Raw genomic sequence first — 18,810 nt, forward strand, 5'->3', positions numbered from 1 at the left:
CCTAAAATCAACTTCACATTGCTTACCCACAAAACTGTGGATTTCACAGGCATTGAGGAAACTTACAACTACAGAGCAGATCAGTCTAGACCTCTGTTTACAAGTAAATGTCCATCAAGAATCACCAGACATGTGTAGAAAATATCAGCATAAAAAGAGGCCTAAGGTGAAGAGAACTAACCACCAAGAAAACAGAGTTAATGCAGGAAACAGAAGATAACTTAAAAAAAAAACAACTGTATTATAATCTTCAAAAAGACTCAAGATATTCACATATCCATTTTATAAAAGGAATGGGATACTCTGATACAAGATCAATCAAGAAATAATACAAAATTCTGTGAATGAAAAAGTGATTACAGAATAGAGACAATAAACTTATTAGAAGTAAACTGAAGAGTAGTGATGGCTAGAAGTACCTCCACCCAATACCCTCAGGGGTTAGCCCTAGGGAGTAGGGCAGGGAAGGCAGTGGGGAGGGGGGATGAGAACGAGCAGGACCCCCATGTTTTCCTTTATATTCTACCATATTTCTGTGTATCTTACAAAGAACAAAAACAAATTAAAAAAAAAAAAAAGGTGGGACTCAAGATCAAGTGGGAAAATGACAGAAAAGCAAAATGAAATTGGGAGTTAATAAGCAAAAGATGTGTGTGATATCTATCCTATGTTATAGCTACAGATGATCTGCTCATTTACCTCTGAGCTTCCTGGGAGCTCAGAGAAGGTGAAGACAATGGGGATAGGACAGCCATGGACAAGGGCTGACACTGAGGCAGGGGCCAGGTGAAGAGCCTCTTATTGAAGCTGTGACAGGACTCCAGCCCAAGGAGAAAGCCACTGTCCCCTGCCCAGAGCTGACTCCCTGAGGCATGGCCCAGAAGTTTCTCAGAAATCAGTGTAGAGTCCTCCCCACCACACAGGAAAGTACGTGACATCTCAGTAATAGAATCTCTTTGGGCCCTAGAAAATCCCATTAATTATAATTTTTCTTCACTCAGACCTAAGAAGCAATTATCCTACAGTTCTCACTCACATCATGAGATAAGGAAGAATCTTCAGCAAGTGACTCAAAGTCTCTATAAATCATCAACATGCTGGCCCTTGATTTCCTGGGAACCAAGAGAAGGATGAGTTTTCTCCCTATGTTGCATCTCCCTGAAACAGGCACTATAGTGCTCCCCTTTCTATGCATTCATGCCCAGCTGATGGGGATGTCCCAGCTGTAGCCCCCATTGGGAACCTCTCTGCTATACGGAGCCACCTGGGCCAAGGAGATGCCCTGCAGCTAATGACTGCATGTTGCAAGAACCAAAGACACAGGTGCCCTCCGTGCCCCAGTTTGAGACAACGCTACAAAGCCACTCCAGATTAGTGACCATGCTCCAGACGAGCTTCTCCCTCCATACAATCATGCTTCCCTTACTTCCTTACAGGTACACTTCCTGGGAACTTCCCCCCAAAAAAACTTTCCACAGGCAACCCTCCATCTCAGAGTCTGTTTCCAAGAAGCCCAATGTAAGACTCTCCAAGGTGAAGGAGACTCTCCCCGTAACTACAGAGGGCCTAAAGAAGGCAGGGGTCTCTGGGATACCTGACTGTGTCTGAGCCAAGGCCACATGGCCCAGTCCAACAATAAGTTCCCAGCAACATCAGCATCACTTGTTATTAGCGCTGCACATTTTCAGCCTCTCCCCAAACCTCCTGAGTCAGAACTTCTGAGAGCAGCACCTAGCAATCTGTGTTTCAACTGCCCTCTGTCCAGGTGATTCTATTGCACTAAAGTTTGAGAAGCAGGGCCTCTATGACTACTGGGTGAAATGAAACACAAGTCATTAAACTTTTCCATCAGCAGAAGACCAAGGGACAGCTGCTGATAACAGCCTGATTCAGCAACATGAAGCATTCCATACTCTGCTCCACACCTCTGGCTCCAAGGCACTCCTTTACTTAAAACCCAACCAGCTGGGATGTGACACCCTTTTTGACAATCTCTGCTGGTGTCTCAGCTCCCCTGTAGGCAGGCCTCCCTGCCTTAGGCTACAGTATCCCCAAATCACCCTCCAGGCCCCCTTGCATTAATTGCTCTCCCCTCTGCCCAGGACACTGTTCCAAGAATTCTACATGCCCCCCACATAGCCCGCCTGGCATATCCTGTAAGACTCTGCTGTGTGAGGCCTTCCCACAGCCCTGCCACATCCCCAGACAATTATATATTTAATTATGACTCTGCATTTTAAGGCATGTTACAGACCCACACAGCCTTTCATCTAGCAAATAAAAGTTTCCCGTTGAGTGGCTGAGCCTTCAAGACACGGCTGCATCCCCTGGCACACAGTAGGCACGCAATAAAAACCTGCTAAACATCTGAGAAGCCCAGCAGTAAATGGGTAATTACATAGTGAAAAACCACAGTCTTGTTGCTCATTCTAGCAGGACCAGAAGTTTGTTGTTATACAGTGGCAAGTTTAAGCATCAGGATAATTGATCAAAATTTATTATCCTGTGTTATACAGCATGTTTTCACTAAGAGATAAAATTACAATTTACCACGACTCATTAAGTTAATAATTATTTACCATATGTGTTTATTGCTGCTCCCAAACCACACTGAAAAATTACTATGCAGGTTTTTGGTCCATGTAAATAGGATGACTGCCAACCACGTGGGCACAGAATTTACTGACAGGGAGACACAGGACTAAAATACTGAACAGAAAGCACAAGCTCTAAAGCTCTGTCACTCTCATCCCCATCACTTTCTAGTTTACCTGTGTCACATTTTCCAGGCCAATGGTTCTCAAACAGGGGCACTTCTGCTCCTCAGGAGACACTTAGCAAAGTGTGAGGATATATTTGGCTATCACGACTACGGAGGAGAGGCTGCTGGCAGTGGAAGCCAGGGATGCTACTACACATCCTATAACGCGCAGGACAGCCCCCCAAACAAGGAATTATCAGCTCCGAAGTGTCAACAGTGCCGAGGCTGGGAAACACCGTTCTAGATCAAAGGGAACTTCCATGTCTGTTTTTTTAATCTGAGCTTCATAGCAACAGTATGAGGAAGGCATTACTGCCCCCTTGTACAGATGAGAAAACTGAGACCTGCAGCAGTTAAATAATGTGCACGAGGTCACCAGCCCACTCCAGAGAATGGTGAGGCTGTAATTAACCAGTCTTCTCTGCCTGATGAATCCAGCTCTGCTCCCACACAGATTCAAAAAGGAAACAGAATCCAAGGAAATGAGCAGCACCTTGTCAATTCATTATGCTGAGCAGTCCAGTGAGAGATGGCTTCAAACCAGATGCAGGAAAAATCAGATCCAGAGACCCAGGTACGGAAACGCCTGATGTTAGGAAGACCCTTCCCCTGCAGCAGCTGGGATTGGTCAGTCCTCCAGCATCTAGTGCTGAAACAGGTTCCTCCAGCATTTTAACTTCCAACTGTGCAGCTCTTTATGAATAGAAATGAAAGCATTTCCTGCTGGGGCCACATGCTATATATGCATGATCTCCAACCTCAAGGCAACCCCAGAGGGGAAATGTTGCTGTGCCCATTTTGTAGATGAGGAGACTGAAGCACAGGGAAATAACTGGCCTATGCTGATGATGGTGAAGGCAGCATTCAAACCCAGTTCCTCTGGGTTCCAGAACTTACACTGCCTTCATATGTTGAGACTAGTTCCAGGAAATCAGAAGCAAGATAGCTGACCCTATGGAATCACAAGGGGCCGGCAGTCCTTAAAGGGGATTCTTGGGACAGGGGTGAAGTGTGGGGCCCTGTCCTGTATGCATAGTCTCAACTGCTCTTCAGGCTTACTGACTGCCCTCTGTGCTGGGCTCTGTCCTCCAGGCCTACTTGGGTAAGCTCTTCTAGGAATGACCAGTCAGCCAAAAGAGTCTTGGCCCCTGCCCTGCCCTGGATTTGATGGCTCACTAAATCTTATAAGAGCCAAACAGATGCTAAGTGCCTCAAGCTACAGGGGACAACTGGTGAGCCCTGAATTTATTCAGTCAGTCAGTCAGTCAGTCAGTCTGTCAGTCAGCAAATATTTATTGGGCACCTATGTGCCGGGCCGGCTCTAGGAATACAAAAGTGAAAATAGACACAGTGGTTCCTGCCCTCTGAAGCTTATGAGGGCCCATCTCCTCAAAAAGCATCATTCTCATCCTTCTTAGGTATACCACACTCTACAGTCACAAAGGCCATACCCAGCCTTCATTCATTATATCTCCACACCACAGTTCTCCTTCTCACTAGACCGATGTTCGCTGATTTGCTTGCCCTTTGCCAAGAGGGGAACAGAGGCCCAGAGAAGGGCACTGTTATGCTCAAGGTCACCCAGGAGACTGGAGGCAGCAGTGCCAAGCCTGGGCTGTGGCTTCTGACATTCATAAGGTACAGGAGTTTTGGTGTAAGGACCCTTCGAGACAGACTAGGGGAGGGGCTACAGAAAACACATTTAGGTGAAAAGTAGAAGAGCTTCCTAACAGCCTCCAGAGTCCCCGGGACCAGCCATCTCAGCTCAGAGCTCACCTGGCTCACAGCCACCTGTGCCCCTGCACAGAGAAGCAGTGGGACCTCATCCACCAGAAACACAGAGCAGGGCTAATAAACCTCAAGTACAGGTGAGGCGGAGACAGCAACCCCGCTTCGTGGATCTTCATCCCAAGGAGACTCCAGTGATTCACTAGCGGAGCTTGTGTTTATCCCCATCAAGATATAAGATGCTGTGCCTGGGGCTGTGTGGGTGGGAAGTTGCATCACTCACCCACCAGCACATACTTCCTGAGTAGTTATGGGTCAGGCACGGTGCCAGGTGCTGGGAGCCCCACAGAAACCTGTACACAAACAACCAAACCACTGCTACATGAAGTGTGGTCGCTGGACCGCCCGGCACATCACCCTGGAGTTCATTAGATGTGCAATTCTCACAAAAAGGCTTATGTAAAAATGTTCACAGAGGCTTTATTTACCACAGCCCAACCAGGAAACAAAGCCAAACGTCCACTGGCAGGTAAACAGATAAACCAACTGAGCCATAGGCATACAATGTAATATTTGTTAGCAATAAAACACAACTCTGGATATACACAACACAGATGAATCTTGACACTATGTCAAGAAGCTAAAGGAAACCAGATGCAAAACTGTACATGCTGCCCATGAAATTCTAGAACTTAAACATACTTAGCACACTTAAACTGAACTTAAATAAAGTGCTGATAACAGAAATCAGATAAGTCATTTCCTATAAAGGTGGGGATGAAGAATGTAGGCTGGAAAGGAACATAAGGGAACTTTCTGGGGCATGGAAAATGGGCTATATGGGGATTGAGATCATGGTTACATGGGTGTTTACATTTGTCAAAACTCTTGGAACTGTACACTTAAAATTTGCATTTAATTTTATGTCAATCATATCTCAGTAAAAAAAAAAAAAATGAGCTATAAGTCATGTACCCTGGGTCACAAAGCCACAACTAGAGATTTGAACCCAGGTTTGCCCAATTCCAATGGCCTGTTTACACGAGTCTGCCATAGCTGAGTGGGAAGCCCTAAGCAGTGCCCTCAGCCAGGTAAAGTGCCTTGCCAAAATGAGAATGAAGGCACCTCACAGATACCCTAGGAGGAAGTCACAACGCACTCCCCACCCCTAAACCACGGCAGAGACTTGAGGGCCACAGAAGTGTCAAGCTGGGAGTCAAGAAACTTGGGCTCAGGCCTCAACTCTGCTCTTCACATGCTATGTAACCTGTGAGTACATTACTCTGTGACTCAGCTGCCCCTTCTGTGAAGCAAGGGAGAAGGAGAGGATCAGTGGGGCCACAGATCCTGGGAGCCACAGGGCCACAGGCCCCTATGCTCACCAGGCACTGTTATTACATGCAATGAGTAATGTGCCCGCCTCATGTCTGGTAAGCTATTTTTCAAATGCATGCTAATATTACTGTGATTAATAAAATAACATCTATTTCAAAGCAAAAATGAAACCATAGCAGCTTTTGCCATTATGTATTTTCTCAAACAAAAGATACCAAAAGAACAGCCACTGCTCATGACTTTGGTTTAAAGTGGCTGGAATCTCTGTGTAGAGGATCACTAAGGGGACAGTCACCAAGGGAACAGTCGCCAAGGGCCCTTCCAGGTCATCTGTCCCATGGTTATCAAGCATCACTTGGGCAAAAGCTTGCCCTTGTGTTTCGCAGGCCCAGCTCCCCGTGGAGGCAAGCCTCCTATGTGGACTGCCAGGGCCAAGCCCCCAGTGTGCAGGCTGTGTCCTAGCTCTGCAGCCCAATTCACAGGCTCCAAGTGTGGTCATGGCTGTGCCTTGGGCCTTAGTTTCCCCTCCAGTTCTGATAGTGATCAGCTGTACGAAGAGAGCCTGGCCAGTCCCTCACCATCAGGTCCCGGCCACAATGTGCTCCACCTCCAAACCACCGGCACTAAAGGTGACTGCCCACTTGACATCTGCTACCAACAGGCATCTGACCCACCCGAGCTGAGCCAAGTGACTTCCCCGACCTCATCCTGACACAAGCCTGAAGCCTGAGAAGCAGGGCTCACATCCAAGTACAAGGTCAGACCTTTCTCTCACGTATCTTAGTGACCCAGCTGCCACCCTCCTTCATCTGGACATGCGCTTAGCTCTGGTCCAGGGGTCCTAGGTCACAGACTTTAGAAACCAGAATCACCCGGTTTCTCATTCCCTGAGCGGTGCTCTCCCTGGCCGGGTTTCACACTGGTTCTTGGTGCTGAGTCAGAGCTTTGTGGAGTTATCCGAATAAAGCTGGGGCCTCAACTAAGTGCCAAAAGGCCCCCCCTCAGAGGTCCCCCCAAAGGCCCACATATGGGACCACCCCACTCTGGAGGGATTTACAGAAACACCACCCCAGAAAGGAGCACTCCAGGCTAACGGTCATCCACCCATCCAGACTTTGAGGCACAAATCCTGCATCCCCTGAGCACACCCTGAAACCACGGACTGGAACCTTGCCAACTTGATATTCAAAAAAGTAACAAAGCCACGGGCAGAAGACAGACCAACTGCCCCCTCATCCAACGGTGTTCTTCTCCCTCAAGACTCCACTTGCTACTTGTAATCAATTTTCCCTCCATCCGACTGGAAATAGCCCCAGAACAGGCCTTCTCTTAAAGACACCATCCCCCTCTCCCGCTTCTAACTTTGCCAGTCACCGGACAGAAGATAATCACACCCACATCCCGGGAGACCTCACTTCTCCCCCACCTCGTCCCCACGCCGCCCAGGTCCTGGCGGCCCAGGACCCCACTCCCCCACCCTGGGCGAACTGCGGAGGGCTTTGCCCTGCGACCCTAGAAACCGCTCCCCAGCGCCCGAGGACGCGCTCTGTGAGGCCCAGCCCACAGACCCCGCGGTCCGCGCGGGGCCGCCCCCTTCCCGCAGCACCCACACAGCAAGGGGCTCGGTCAGGAGCTCCGGAGGTGTAGGCGGAGGCCGAGACCCCGGGAGGGCCGCCCAGCCGACCACCGACGCGCACTCACCACGCAGCGCCGCGGGGCCCGTGCGTCTGCGGCAGAGCCGCGGGGAGACCCACGCGCGCCGTTCAATCCGGGCTCCGAGTGACGAAAAGCCGCTCCCGGCTCCGGCCCCGGACCAACGCGCCGACCGCCGGACGCACCCACCGTCGGGCCTGCTAACTAAGTTTGAAAGTTCCCTCCCCGGCGAGGCGAGAGACGCGGACGGCGCCGCCGCACCTCAGCGTCCCGGGCCGACCTCCGCCTGGGCAGCGGGGGTCGCACGCCCCTGGTTCGGGGAACCGGGCACGCGAGCTTCCATCCGGAGGACGCGCCAGGACAGCACAGCAGGGACCCGGCCGCGGGCTGGAGCGGCCCTCTCGGAAAAGGCCGGGGGTGGGGGCGGCTGGCCGTCACCGCAGGCCCCAGCCTGGGGGCGGGGGGTGGGGGGTGGGGGGGGGTGGTGAGGACTCCCGCTCACCGTCCCCTGGAAGCGACAGGCCTCGATTGGCCACTGTCAACTCGGAATCCCAGGCCCCGCCGGGCGAGTGACGGCCAATTAGTGAACGGCCAATTAGTGCGTCTGGGCGCCGGGAAGTTGAAGCCCCGACGCGCGAGTTGGTGACCGGGGTGAGGGCTGGGGCGGCGCGGAGGCCGGGTGTGACCGCGTGTGGCTGTGTGGTTCTCGGGTTCACCGTGCATGGGTGGCTGTGCGTGACAGTGCGCGCCCGTGTGAGTCGTGGGGAGTGTGAGCGTGTGACTGTCGGAGCAACTTCTTTGTGTGCCTGTCCCCAGTTGTGGCTGGGTGTGACAGGCGACCGGGGGCATGAATCGGCGTGTGTGGCATCGTGCTGTGTGGATGGGTGACTTGTGTGTGTCTATGTGACAGCGTGCGTGGGCGAGTGACTACATGTCATTGTGTATCAATGACTGTCAGGGTGACTTGCGCGGGACGGTAAGACAGCGTGCAAGTAGGTGCAGGGCTGTCTGTGTGTGCGACAGTAGGTCCCCGTGTGTCAGCCTGGGAATGAGCGTGAGGCTGTCAGGGGGCCGTGGGAGGGCGTGTCACTGTGTCATCGTGTGAGTGGCCGTCGAGGTGACTCCTGCCGGTGAACGGAATAACTCGGGGCCGGAGGGTAACGGCGAACGTATCGGTGTGACCGGCATGTGCCCGTCGGCGGGGCGGATGCGTGCGGGTCCCCCGCGCGCTGGCACCGCCGGCACCTCCCCCCGTGGGTCTCTGACAGTGCCCGGTCCCGAGCCGCCAGGTGTCTCCTGCCCCGCGCTCCAGCCCGGGACGCTCCGGCCGCGGCGCGGGGTCCGAAGGCGCGGGCAGGCCGCGCCCGCCTCGGCGCCCACCCCCGGCCCCCGCCTACCTTGCCGCAGTGGTAATAGTCCAGGTGCGCCAGGCCGGCCGGCTCGGCCCCAGGCCGCGCGCCCACCGCGGGCGCCGAGGGGTACAGGCGGACGTCCATGGCGGGCGCGGCGGCGGCGGCGGCGGCTCCCGCGGGCAGTGCCTGGGCGGGCGGCGGGTGGGAGCCAGTGTGCGAGCGGGTGTGCGAGCGCGGGGGGCGGGCCGGGGGCGGGGCCCGGCGGAGCGCCCCGCCCCCGCCCCGCCCGCGCGCGCTATTGTTCCGGCCTCGGGCGCCGCGGAGGGCCGGGGGCCCGGGCCCAGGGGAGGGGGGCCCCCTCCTTCGGGCCGGGCCGCCGCGGGGTCCCCCGCCTGGCCCTGCACCCCTGGGGGTCCGGGAGGGCTGCGCGCCTGTCCAGACGGCCCTTTCCCGTCCCGCCTTCCGCCACCAAGGGCGAGGGGAGGGAGAAGCCCGGTTGACACCCCTCCCCAGAAGTGGGACACTGCCCACCCTAAATAATTAGGGCGTGGGGGCGGGGGAGGAAGGCGGTGACAGGAACACTTTCGAAGATGGGTGCTGCCTTGCCCGGGGGACCAGGCCCAGCGCCTGCAACTGATCTTAGGATGGCTTCCCTCCACTGATCCTGAGTCACTGCCATTGGAGGTCTGGGAGTTGCTGCTGTTAAACTCTCACTTTACCTATGAGGAAACTGAGGCAAGGACGGTGACTTCAGTAACGGAGCTCCAAGTGTGTGGGCCCACGGCCCCCAGAGGATCCAGGTCTGAGACAACTGGGAGAAGGCAGAGGACCCTGACCCCTTTAATGATAGTAGAGGGAGGGCCACAGAGATGGCCTAGAAACTGAAGTCCTGAGGACGGGTCCAGAATTTACCCCTCCACCCCTACCCCAAGGTCTCCTGAGAACAGAAATGGGATGGCTCCCATGGTGGAACAGAAAGGTGAGGGAAGCAGGCTCCTCTCCCACAGAAGAAAAGCTCCCTAACTCTTCACATCACAGGCAGCTGGCCTGTTGCTCCTCCCCTTCTCAACCAAGAATTGTCTACACTAGCAGTCTCTACTCCCTCACCTCTACCGACTGGTGCACCTCTACCGACTGGTGCACTGGTTCCTGGCTCTGACACACTGGGATGCCGGGAGCCAGAAGCGGGTCACAATGACATTGTTGGATGGCAGCTGGACATTTGATGCTATTTGGAGAAAAGGGAGTGAGCCTGTTGCCTGCTCAGGAGACAACTTAGAACAGAGCTCCCAACAGCTTCTTGACCAACAGCTTTGTTGGTCCTGACCATGAGCTGTGACTACTATTTGTAACCACAAAGATCCACTAATACAAGACTGGTGTGGGAAACAGGCTTTCGCTAAAGGTCTGGGAACAACAGAGGGAAATTACTGCTCAGAAAGGAAAAAATTCCAAATAAATTTCAGCAGGCATTGTTTCTAGAAATGCACTGCCATATCTCATCAGAAGGTATTTCCCACTGGCCCCTCTACTTTTTTTTTTTTTTTTCCATCTGGACATCCAACTGACCCAGCACTCTTGATTGAAAAGATCACCTTTCCTCCCACTTCTCTACAGTGTTAATTTTGTTGTAAATCAAGTCGTCCATATGTGTATTGTTTCTGAATTCTTGAGTCTGTTCCATCAGCCTATTTTTCTCTTCCCGTGCCATTATCACACTGTCTGAATTTCTGTAGCTTTATAATAAGTGCCCCATAGAATAAGTCTACACACTCTTATCTTCATGACTGCCTTGGCTATTCCTGACATTTGCACTTCCACAGACATTTTAAAATCAGCCAGTCTGTTTACACACACACACACACACACACACACACACACACACACACAATCCTGCTGGGATTTTGATTACTATGTTGCTATCACATTGAATCTTTAGATCAATTTGAAAATCAACATTTTCAGTATTAAGTCTTGCTATCCATAAACATGGTATGTCCCTTCATTTGTTTAGTTTTCTTTTTAAGTTCTCTCAGCAATGTTTTGTAGTTTGTGGGTTTTTTTGTAGTTTTCTATGTAAAGATCTTGCACATCTTTTATTAGATTTAGTTCTGAGTGTTTTATACTTTTGATGCTATTATAAATGGTTTCTTTATATAGCTTTTTATTTTTCTGTTTGTTGCAAGTACAATGTGGCAATTTTAAGACAAGTCAACAAATTCCCTCACTCTTCCCATGGAGTGGGGGTCTAATAACTTTCCCCTATAAAAGGGATGGGCTTAGTGAATGGTTTTTAACAAATAGAATATGGCAGAAATGACACATGGCTTCTGAGTCTAGGTCATGAAAGTTGATACAACTTGTGCCTGGCTCCCTCTCTTGGGTTATTTGTTTCTGGAACCCTCAGCCACTAGGCAAGAAGTCCCAGGCTGTTGTGCTTTAAAGAAGCCTGAAGTACAATCAAAAAGAATGAAATCTTGCCATTTGCAACTGCATGGATGGAACTGGAGGGTATTATGCTAAGTGAAATTAGTCAGTCAGAGAAAGACAAAAATCATATGACTTCACTCATATGAGGACTTTAAGAGACAAAACAGATGAACATAAGGGAAGGGAAACAAAAATAACATAAAAACAGGGAGGGGGACAAAACAGAAGAGACTCATAAATATGGAGAACAAACTGAGGGTTCCTGGAGGAGTGGTGGGAGGGGGGATGGGCTCAATGAGTAAGGGGCACTAAGGAATCTACTCCTGAAATCACTGTTGCACCATATGCTAATTAATTTGGATGTAAGTTTAAAAAAATAAAAAATAAAATTAAAATAAATATTTTTTTTTAAAAATAAAGAAGCCTGAAGTAACTGACACAGAGAATCCATATGCAGCAACCCTGAGACTAAAAAGGAGAGTAAGATGGCTTGCCAGTCTCCAGTTGGATCATCCCCCTGCAGTTCCAGTTCTAGCCACTGTTTGGCTACAGCCATATGAAAAACTCTGGACCATCCAGCTGAGCCCTTCCCAAATCCTAAATGTACAGAAACTATTAGAGATTATTACTTGACAATATGGATCTGGAACATATATATATTTTTGTACACTGCCCTTGTATTCAGCAACATTGCTAGACTCACTTAGGCTACCAATTTATCTGTAGATTCTGTGGCTTTAAAAAATATATATACCACATTCTGTCTCATTTGTAACAATGAGAGTTCTTTCCTTTTCAATCCCTGTACATTTATTTCTTTCTCTTGCTTTATTGCACTGGCTAGTATTACCAGTACAGTGTTGGAAAGAAGTAATAATAACAGACATCCTTATCTCATTCCTGATCTCAGAAGGAAAGCTATCAATATTTCACAATTGATTATAAAGCTTGCTATCATTTTTTGTTTAATTTCATTATGGTTTTTTTTTTGTTTTATTTTCGGTTTTTTGTAGACACCTCTGCTGTGGGCTGGGGAGGTCAATCTTCACAGCAATCCTCTGGGTCAGCAAATAAGACTACTTTGGCCATTTTGCAGATGATAAGAATAAGGTCCAGGGAGGAATGCTCAACATCACAGTCTTAATAGCAAGACTAATTAGCAGTACGTAAACCTAGATCTCTCACCTGGAGCACTTCCTGATGCCCATATTTCCACAGTCTTGGTCTCACTAACTCTGACCAGAGCTATAGAACTACATCCATGAGAGGCCGGAGGCCATGTGCAATGAATCAGCTACAGACAGCCATTGGTTTCTTTAAGGGTCTGCCAGGAGCAACACCACCAACACAGTCACTTTTGTCCACTCCCTTCCCTAAGGAGAGGGTCAGCACCAAGGAGGTCTCCGGGAAGGCCAGGAGGGAGCCCAGCAAGGAAGTCATGCAGCCCCAAGGCTTGGACTTGACCTTTCACGTTGGCAGTTGATCAGACAGGAAGTTGATGACTCAGTTCCCCCAAAGAAATAGCCAGCCTCATTTGTTGTCCTCAGGATGGGAGTCGGGCTTGAGCCTTCCTCTCTTCCTCTTGACCCCATACAGAATCTGAGAGAGGGGAATCTCAGGTGTCACCCAGTGACCAGCTGGCTCAGGACAGCTTGGTCATGCCCTGCCTGCAGCAAGCCAGTTAGGGGACCCAGAATATCTGCTTGTACATCTTCCAGTTCTCAGCTTCTAGTATCATAAGTAGCTGAGATATCAGAATACATATGTGTCTTGATGTGTTTTATTATGTAGATATGGCAAGGCAAACAGATCAGGAGACGATAGTCATTGAAAAGACAGTTTTTTACAGATCCCAAGAGAAGGAGGCACACCATGCCATGGAGGTGGGGTGGGGCGGGGCACACAGGAAAGCATGTGCCCTGTTCAGGAGGCAGAGGGAGAGAGGAGAAGTGTGGGCAAAAGCGTTTACTGTCTGGAAAAGAACTTCTGTGGAAAAGAACAGGTGAGGCAGGAAGATTTAGGATTGGCTAATTCGAATAATTTCAGTGGGCTCTGGGCCTAGGGACTATCCCTCGTTGTGTGGTACCTGGCCCTGGGTGATGAGAGCAGGTGGATAGCCAGCGGCATGGGGTGTGAGAGCTCAGTAAAGGAGGAGGTTGCTGGTACGGGCTCTGGATTGGCTGGTGTACGTTTGAAAAATACATGCACAGCAGAGCTGTTGACTATCTCTAGGAACTGGCTAACCCTAGAAGGGGCAGTCCGTCCAGGGTCTGCAAGGCCCCAGATGTCAAAGCATCAAATACAGAAAAGACATGGTTAATACAAGGCACATCCACTTAGCCATGGGATCCCAAAGAGAAATGAGTCCTACTCCAACTATGGCCCCTTTACCTGAGGAATGTCTTGGCTTTAAATCAAAACAGCCGACATTTCAGAAACAACTGTGGCAGAGAAGCTATGTAGCCAGCTGTGGGAGTCCTTAGGTCTCATCATTAATACTCTGTCTCATCCTTCTTATGGGCATTTGGAGCAATTATACTCCCCCCCCCCTTGAACTTAGGTATAACAGTATGACTCGCATTAGCCACGGAACATAAGTGGAAATGTTATTTGTCCCTTCTGGGCAGGAGCTTTAAGGATCTGGGCATATTTGACCCTATTCTCTTTTCTGTCCACCATGGAAACACTAACAAATTCCAGCTCTGCCTCTAAGACCCAACTCAAGTGACACCTCTTAATGAAGACTTGGCCACAAGACTCCAACTCAGTGTTTCAATTCGCTGCCCCAATAACGGCCTGCACTCAGAAATGTTACCAAACCATAATAATGCATTTGCTCCATGAGTATCTTCAGGGCAGGGACAAGGGCTCACTCATCTTGGTGCCCCCAGTGATTAGCACAGGAGCTAAGACAGCATGGATGCTTCATGCCCTCTTCCAGGGGAGATAGAGCTTTGAACGACTTTCCCATCTACACACACACACACACAGGCTGAGGAAGAAGTAGCCTCTAAATTGTTCAGATTCCAGGATACACTTACCAGTGAGCAGGTGGGGGGAGGGGGTCACAATTTAGAAGCCCAGCTATAGCTGCTCCTTTGTCTCTGCATTCCTGGTGGCCAGTAAGATCTGACTCGGGTTAAGATGTGGTGAGACGTGTTAAGCTGGATTGGGGTGTGGAAGATGGAGGAACCCAGGGGAAAGCTCACCTCTCTGAGTTTAGCAGATCCTGACACAAGGATCCTAGTGCAAGTAGCTGATTGGAGAGTGATCCCAGGACACACAGGCAGGGGGATGGGAAAGTAAGAGGAGAAAAGGAAGACAGTCAGTAAAAGGTAAATGGCCACTGTGGAAAATTAACTCCACTGCACAATTCTGGAAAACAACGTGGAACACGTGCCCAGAGTTATCTCACTTGAGGGGCAAGGAGTTGGGTCTTTACCCACCAACTCCTAAAAGTTTTGGTTGCAGGCTTTTCCCAAAGGACCTTAATTCCCGGGAAGTTCAGCCTGGCAGGCAGAATGGGGCTCTGGCAACAAGAGAAAGCCATTAGATGAAGAGACACAGGTACCAGCACTCAGCAGCTGGTCGTGTGCTGGAGTGGTGAGGTTTGTGGGGATGTGGATAGAGCACCGAAAGTGTCTGCCACAGGGCTCCGGGCCATCCAGTCACAGGGCAGAACTCCTGCTCCCTCAGGCATGCTCACTCTATGTGTGTGCATGTTCTTTGGGAACCTGGTTGAGGTGGGTGACTACCATCTGGGGCAGTAGCCAGGCATTCCTAGGGCCCTGGCCATCGTGTCCCCAGCATTCCAGTCTGTCCATTATCTCTGAGAAGCAGCCAGCATGGCACACAGCTTCCATTCCAAACGTCTGCTGGACCAAAGAGCAAATGGACCAATGCCCACACAGCAGAGGCTTTGGCACAAGACGATTCACTCAGGCCCCTACCCAGAAAAAAAGCGTGAGATGCCAAGGGCTCCGAATTCAAACCCTGAGTTCTTTTCAACTCCGTTTGACCTTGGCCAAGTCACTACACCTCTTTGAGTCTCAGTTTCCACTTCTGCAAAATGGGGTGGTAATGCTGACTCCATGGGTTTGTTGTAAGAAGCAATGATGAAATAGCAAAGCACTTTAAATCTCTGAAGCACTATTAACTTGTGAGTCATTAAGTGATGTTTTCCTAGTCAAGGATTCTGAAGTCCCCACCCTTGAATTCTTCTCCATCTTTCCAGAAAGGCAATGCCAAAGTCCATCTGGGAGACTCCACGCTCCCCGGGGTTTCCCACAGAGAGGAAGTGAAGGCTGGATGTAAGGAATGAGGGTGGAGAGTCCATGGGAAGTTCATGGAGCACCTGCTGAGAAACAGCACCTGAGCTTTTGGGACGCTCTCGCCAGCCTTCAAAGTGAACGATATTTATAAAGCATTTTTTACAAATGAGGAAACTGAGGCTTAGAGAGAAGGCCTGGAGCCTCAGCCATGCACCCAGAACCAAGACTTCTTCTTTCTTTTGAGTGTAGTTGATGCACAATGTTACATTAGTTTCAGGTGTGCAACATAGTGATTCCACAAGTTGACACATTACGGTGCGCTCACCACAAGTACAACTATGGTCTGTCCCAATATATTGCTGTTGTAATAGCCAGGACTTCTTGGAGCTAGGATTCATAGTTGAAATCCATGCTCCTTCTACAACACACTACACTTGAGTTTAAATTACATGGTGCGTATTGTCTTACAATACAAGGAGCTTCTAACGGGTGAGTTATCTGGAACACACTCCCTGAGAATTGTCAAGGTCTGAACTTTGTCTGCCAAGTGCACACCTGTGTATTAGAGTGTGCTGGTTAAATACGGAGAGAAGCCAAGAAAGTTAAATGTGACTGAACCCCATTCAAAAAAGAAAAAAGAAATCACTGGGTGCAGCTATCTGCAGGGAAATCAAAAGAAGCATGCCTAACAGCTAAGAACTACTGAGTGCCAGACGTGTTCCAGACTCTGTGTTAAGTGCTGTACCTCTAGTCATCTTGATAAAACCCCATGAGGTAGGTACCACTATTATCCCTGTTTTCCAAGTAAGGAAAATTCGGCACAGAGAGGCCAAGTATCTTACGTGCAGTTAGTACATACATCTTGTGGCCAGGATTGGCTCAAAGCCCACACTCCTGACTGCTGGACCTCACTACACCTCTGATCTTACATATAACTTTCAGCTTAAGCAAAAAAGAAAACCCTGTTCATGTTTTTATTGGAATTACATTTAATTGATAAACCGGGGAGAACCAAAATTTCTTAATAAAGCCTTTCAATCTATTGAGGTTGCATATATATTTATAAATTATATTTTAATATGCTTAATACAATGTATATTTAATTTATGTAATGTAAACTTAATGTAATGTATTTAAAATATTCCATAGTCAATATATATTTGACAGTGTAATATATATTGACAATAGTCAATACAATATATATTTTTATATAGATTTATATATGCACATGTACATATGTGTGTGTGTATGTATATATGTACACATATATCAACGTATAAGGATACTAGGAAAACTCTGAATGCTTCTCTTGTACCCAAGAAACTTAGAAATTCTCTTACTTGTGCCAACAGTTTTTTTTCTTTCTGTAGATTAGCTTGGATTTTCTGTGTAAATGATCATGTAATCTGCAGAGAGAGAGATTCTTCCTTTCCAAGCATCTTACCACTTGTTTTTCCTTACTGCATTATCCATCACCACTAGAACCAATGTTAAATAGAAGTGTTGATGTCAGGAATTTTTGTCTTATTATTTACTTCAATAAACACACTGTTTACATTTACCATTAAGCCATTAAGTAAGATACTTCTGTGAACTTTTGGTAATTCTTCTTATCAATTAATAGTTTCTTTTTGTTTTTAGTCTGCTAAGAAATTTTTTTCTGGCATTAGTTAGGGTTTACAATGCTTTTTGAGCATCTATTGAAATAATCATTTGGATTTTATCTTCTAAGCTATTATTGAACCATCCTTGAATTCCTGGCAAAAACTGCTGGTTGTAATTTGTTTTTTTAATTCTGCTAAATTCCATTTGATATTATTTCATTTAGAATTTTCATTTAGAAAATTATTTCAGTTTATAACTATGTTAATAATTAAAATTGGTTGTACTTTTTTTATGCTGTTGTTGCCAAATTTTGTGTGTCAAGGTTATCATTATTTTTGCCTAGTGACTTGGGGAAGAAGAATTTTAGTAACTGGTGCAACTTCTTAAATTATAATTGGATCATTATGTCTTATATTTTTCTCCAGTAAGTGTTGGTAAACTATACTTTTTTAGAAAGTTGTTCATTTCCTCTAACTTTTCAAATGGATTGGTGCAAAGGTGTCTTTAGTACTATTTTACAGTTTTATAAATTCTTCTGTATCACTTCCAGTTCTGGAGTGAATAAGCCACAGGGATGAAAGGCACAGCATAGGGAATATAGCCAATGGTAACTGTAACAGTGTTGTATGCTGACAGGTGGTGGCTACACTTGCCGTGAACACAACCTGTAGAGACTTGTCAAATCACTAAGTTGTACACCTGAAACTAATGTAACACTGTGTGTCAACTATACTTCAATAAAAAAAATTCTACTGTATCCATTATCAATGTTTTTTTCTTTTTTCTTTTTTTTTTAAATGTTTTTTTTATTTATTTTTGAGACAGAGAGAGACAGAGTGCAAGTGGGGGAGGGGCAGAGAGAGAGTGAGACACAGAATACGGGAACAGGCTCCAGGCTCTGAGCTGTCAGCACAGAGCCCGACGCGGGGCTCGAACCCACGAACCATGAGATCATGACCTGAGCCGAAGTCAGACGCTTAACCGACTGAGCCACCCAGGTGCCCCTCCTTTTTTCTTAATCAATCATGCTCAAGGTTTGTCTATGTCACTAGACTATATTTTTTCTATATTCTATATTTTCTATATTTTCCTTTACTCTAAATTTTCTACAGTTACTTGGGTTTTTTTATATTAACATTAAAAAAATTTTTAACATTTATTTATTTTGGAGAGAGAGAGAGAGACAGAGTGTGAGCAGGGGAGGGCAGAGAGAGACGGAGACACATAATCTGTAGCAGGCTCCAGGCTCTGAGCTGTCAGCACAGAGCCCCATGTGGGGCTTGAACTCAGACCACGAGATCATGACCTGAGCCGAAGTTGGGCGCTTAACTGACTGAGCCACCCAGGTACCCCTAATATTAATATTTTTTAAAACAAAGAAAATAGTTGTAAAGTAACTGAAACTTAGCTTTTGGCAAATACTCATTAAGTTTATATAGGAAAAATATTTTTGAGCACATGGCAGAGACTAGTCAATTATAATTGAGACATAGTTTATCCTCTCAAGGAGCTTACAGCTGAACTGGGGAGACAGACAAGCAAATAGTCACTTAAATACAATGTGATCAACATAAGAAAGGTGAGTACAAAGTGGAATGGGAACAGAAAGGAGGGCTTCCTGAAGGAAGTGATGTTGAGTGGGGCACGGCAGGATGAGTAGGAGTTAGGCAGATGA

At 48.0% G+C, this 18,810-nt stretch overlaps 1 protein-coding gene across 8 annotated transcripts in view; it reads right to left on the reverse strand.

Moving 5' to 3' along the window:
• Positions 1-18,810, reverse strand: part of TOX2 (TOX high mobility group box family member 2) — a 275,373-nt gene that overhangs the window by 127,606 nt on the left and 128,957 nt on the right. Inside the window, exon 1 of one of the 8 annotated variants that reach the window (XM_023251221.2) lies at positions 8,875-9,027. The exons of 5 other annotated variants lie outside the window; for them this stretch is intronic. In XM_023251221.2, the coding sequence (XP_023106989.2) occupies positions 8,875-8,973 (99 nt within the window). In that variant the 5' untranslated portion in view covers positions 8,974-9,027. Of the gene's footprint in view, positions 1-7,525; positions 7,680-8,874; positions 9,028-18,810 lie in introns of those variants that run through there. 2 more of the 8 variants (XM_023251220.2, XM_023251225.2) reach the window with 2 other exon arrangements.

The sequence above is a fragment of the Felis catus genome, chromosome A3, assembly GCF_018350175.1.
Source record: "Felis catus isolate Fca126 chromosome A3, F.catus_Fca126_mat1.0, whole genome shotgun sequence".
NCBI classification, from domain to species: Eukaryota; Metazoa; Chordata; class Mammalia; order Carnivora; family Felidae; genus Felis; species Felis catus.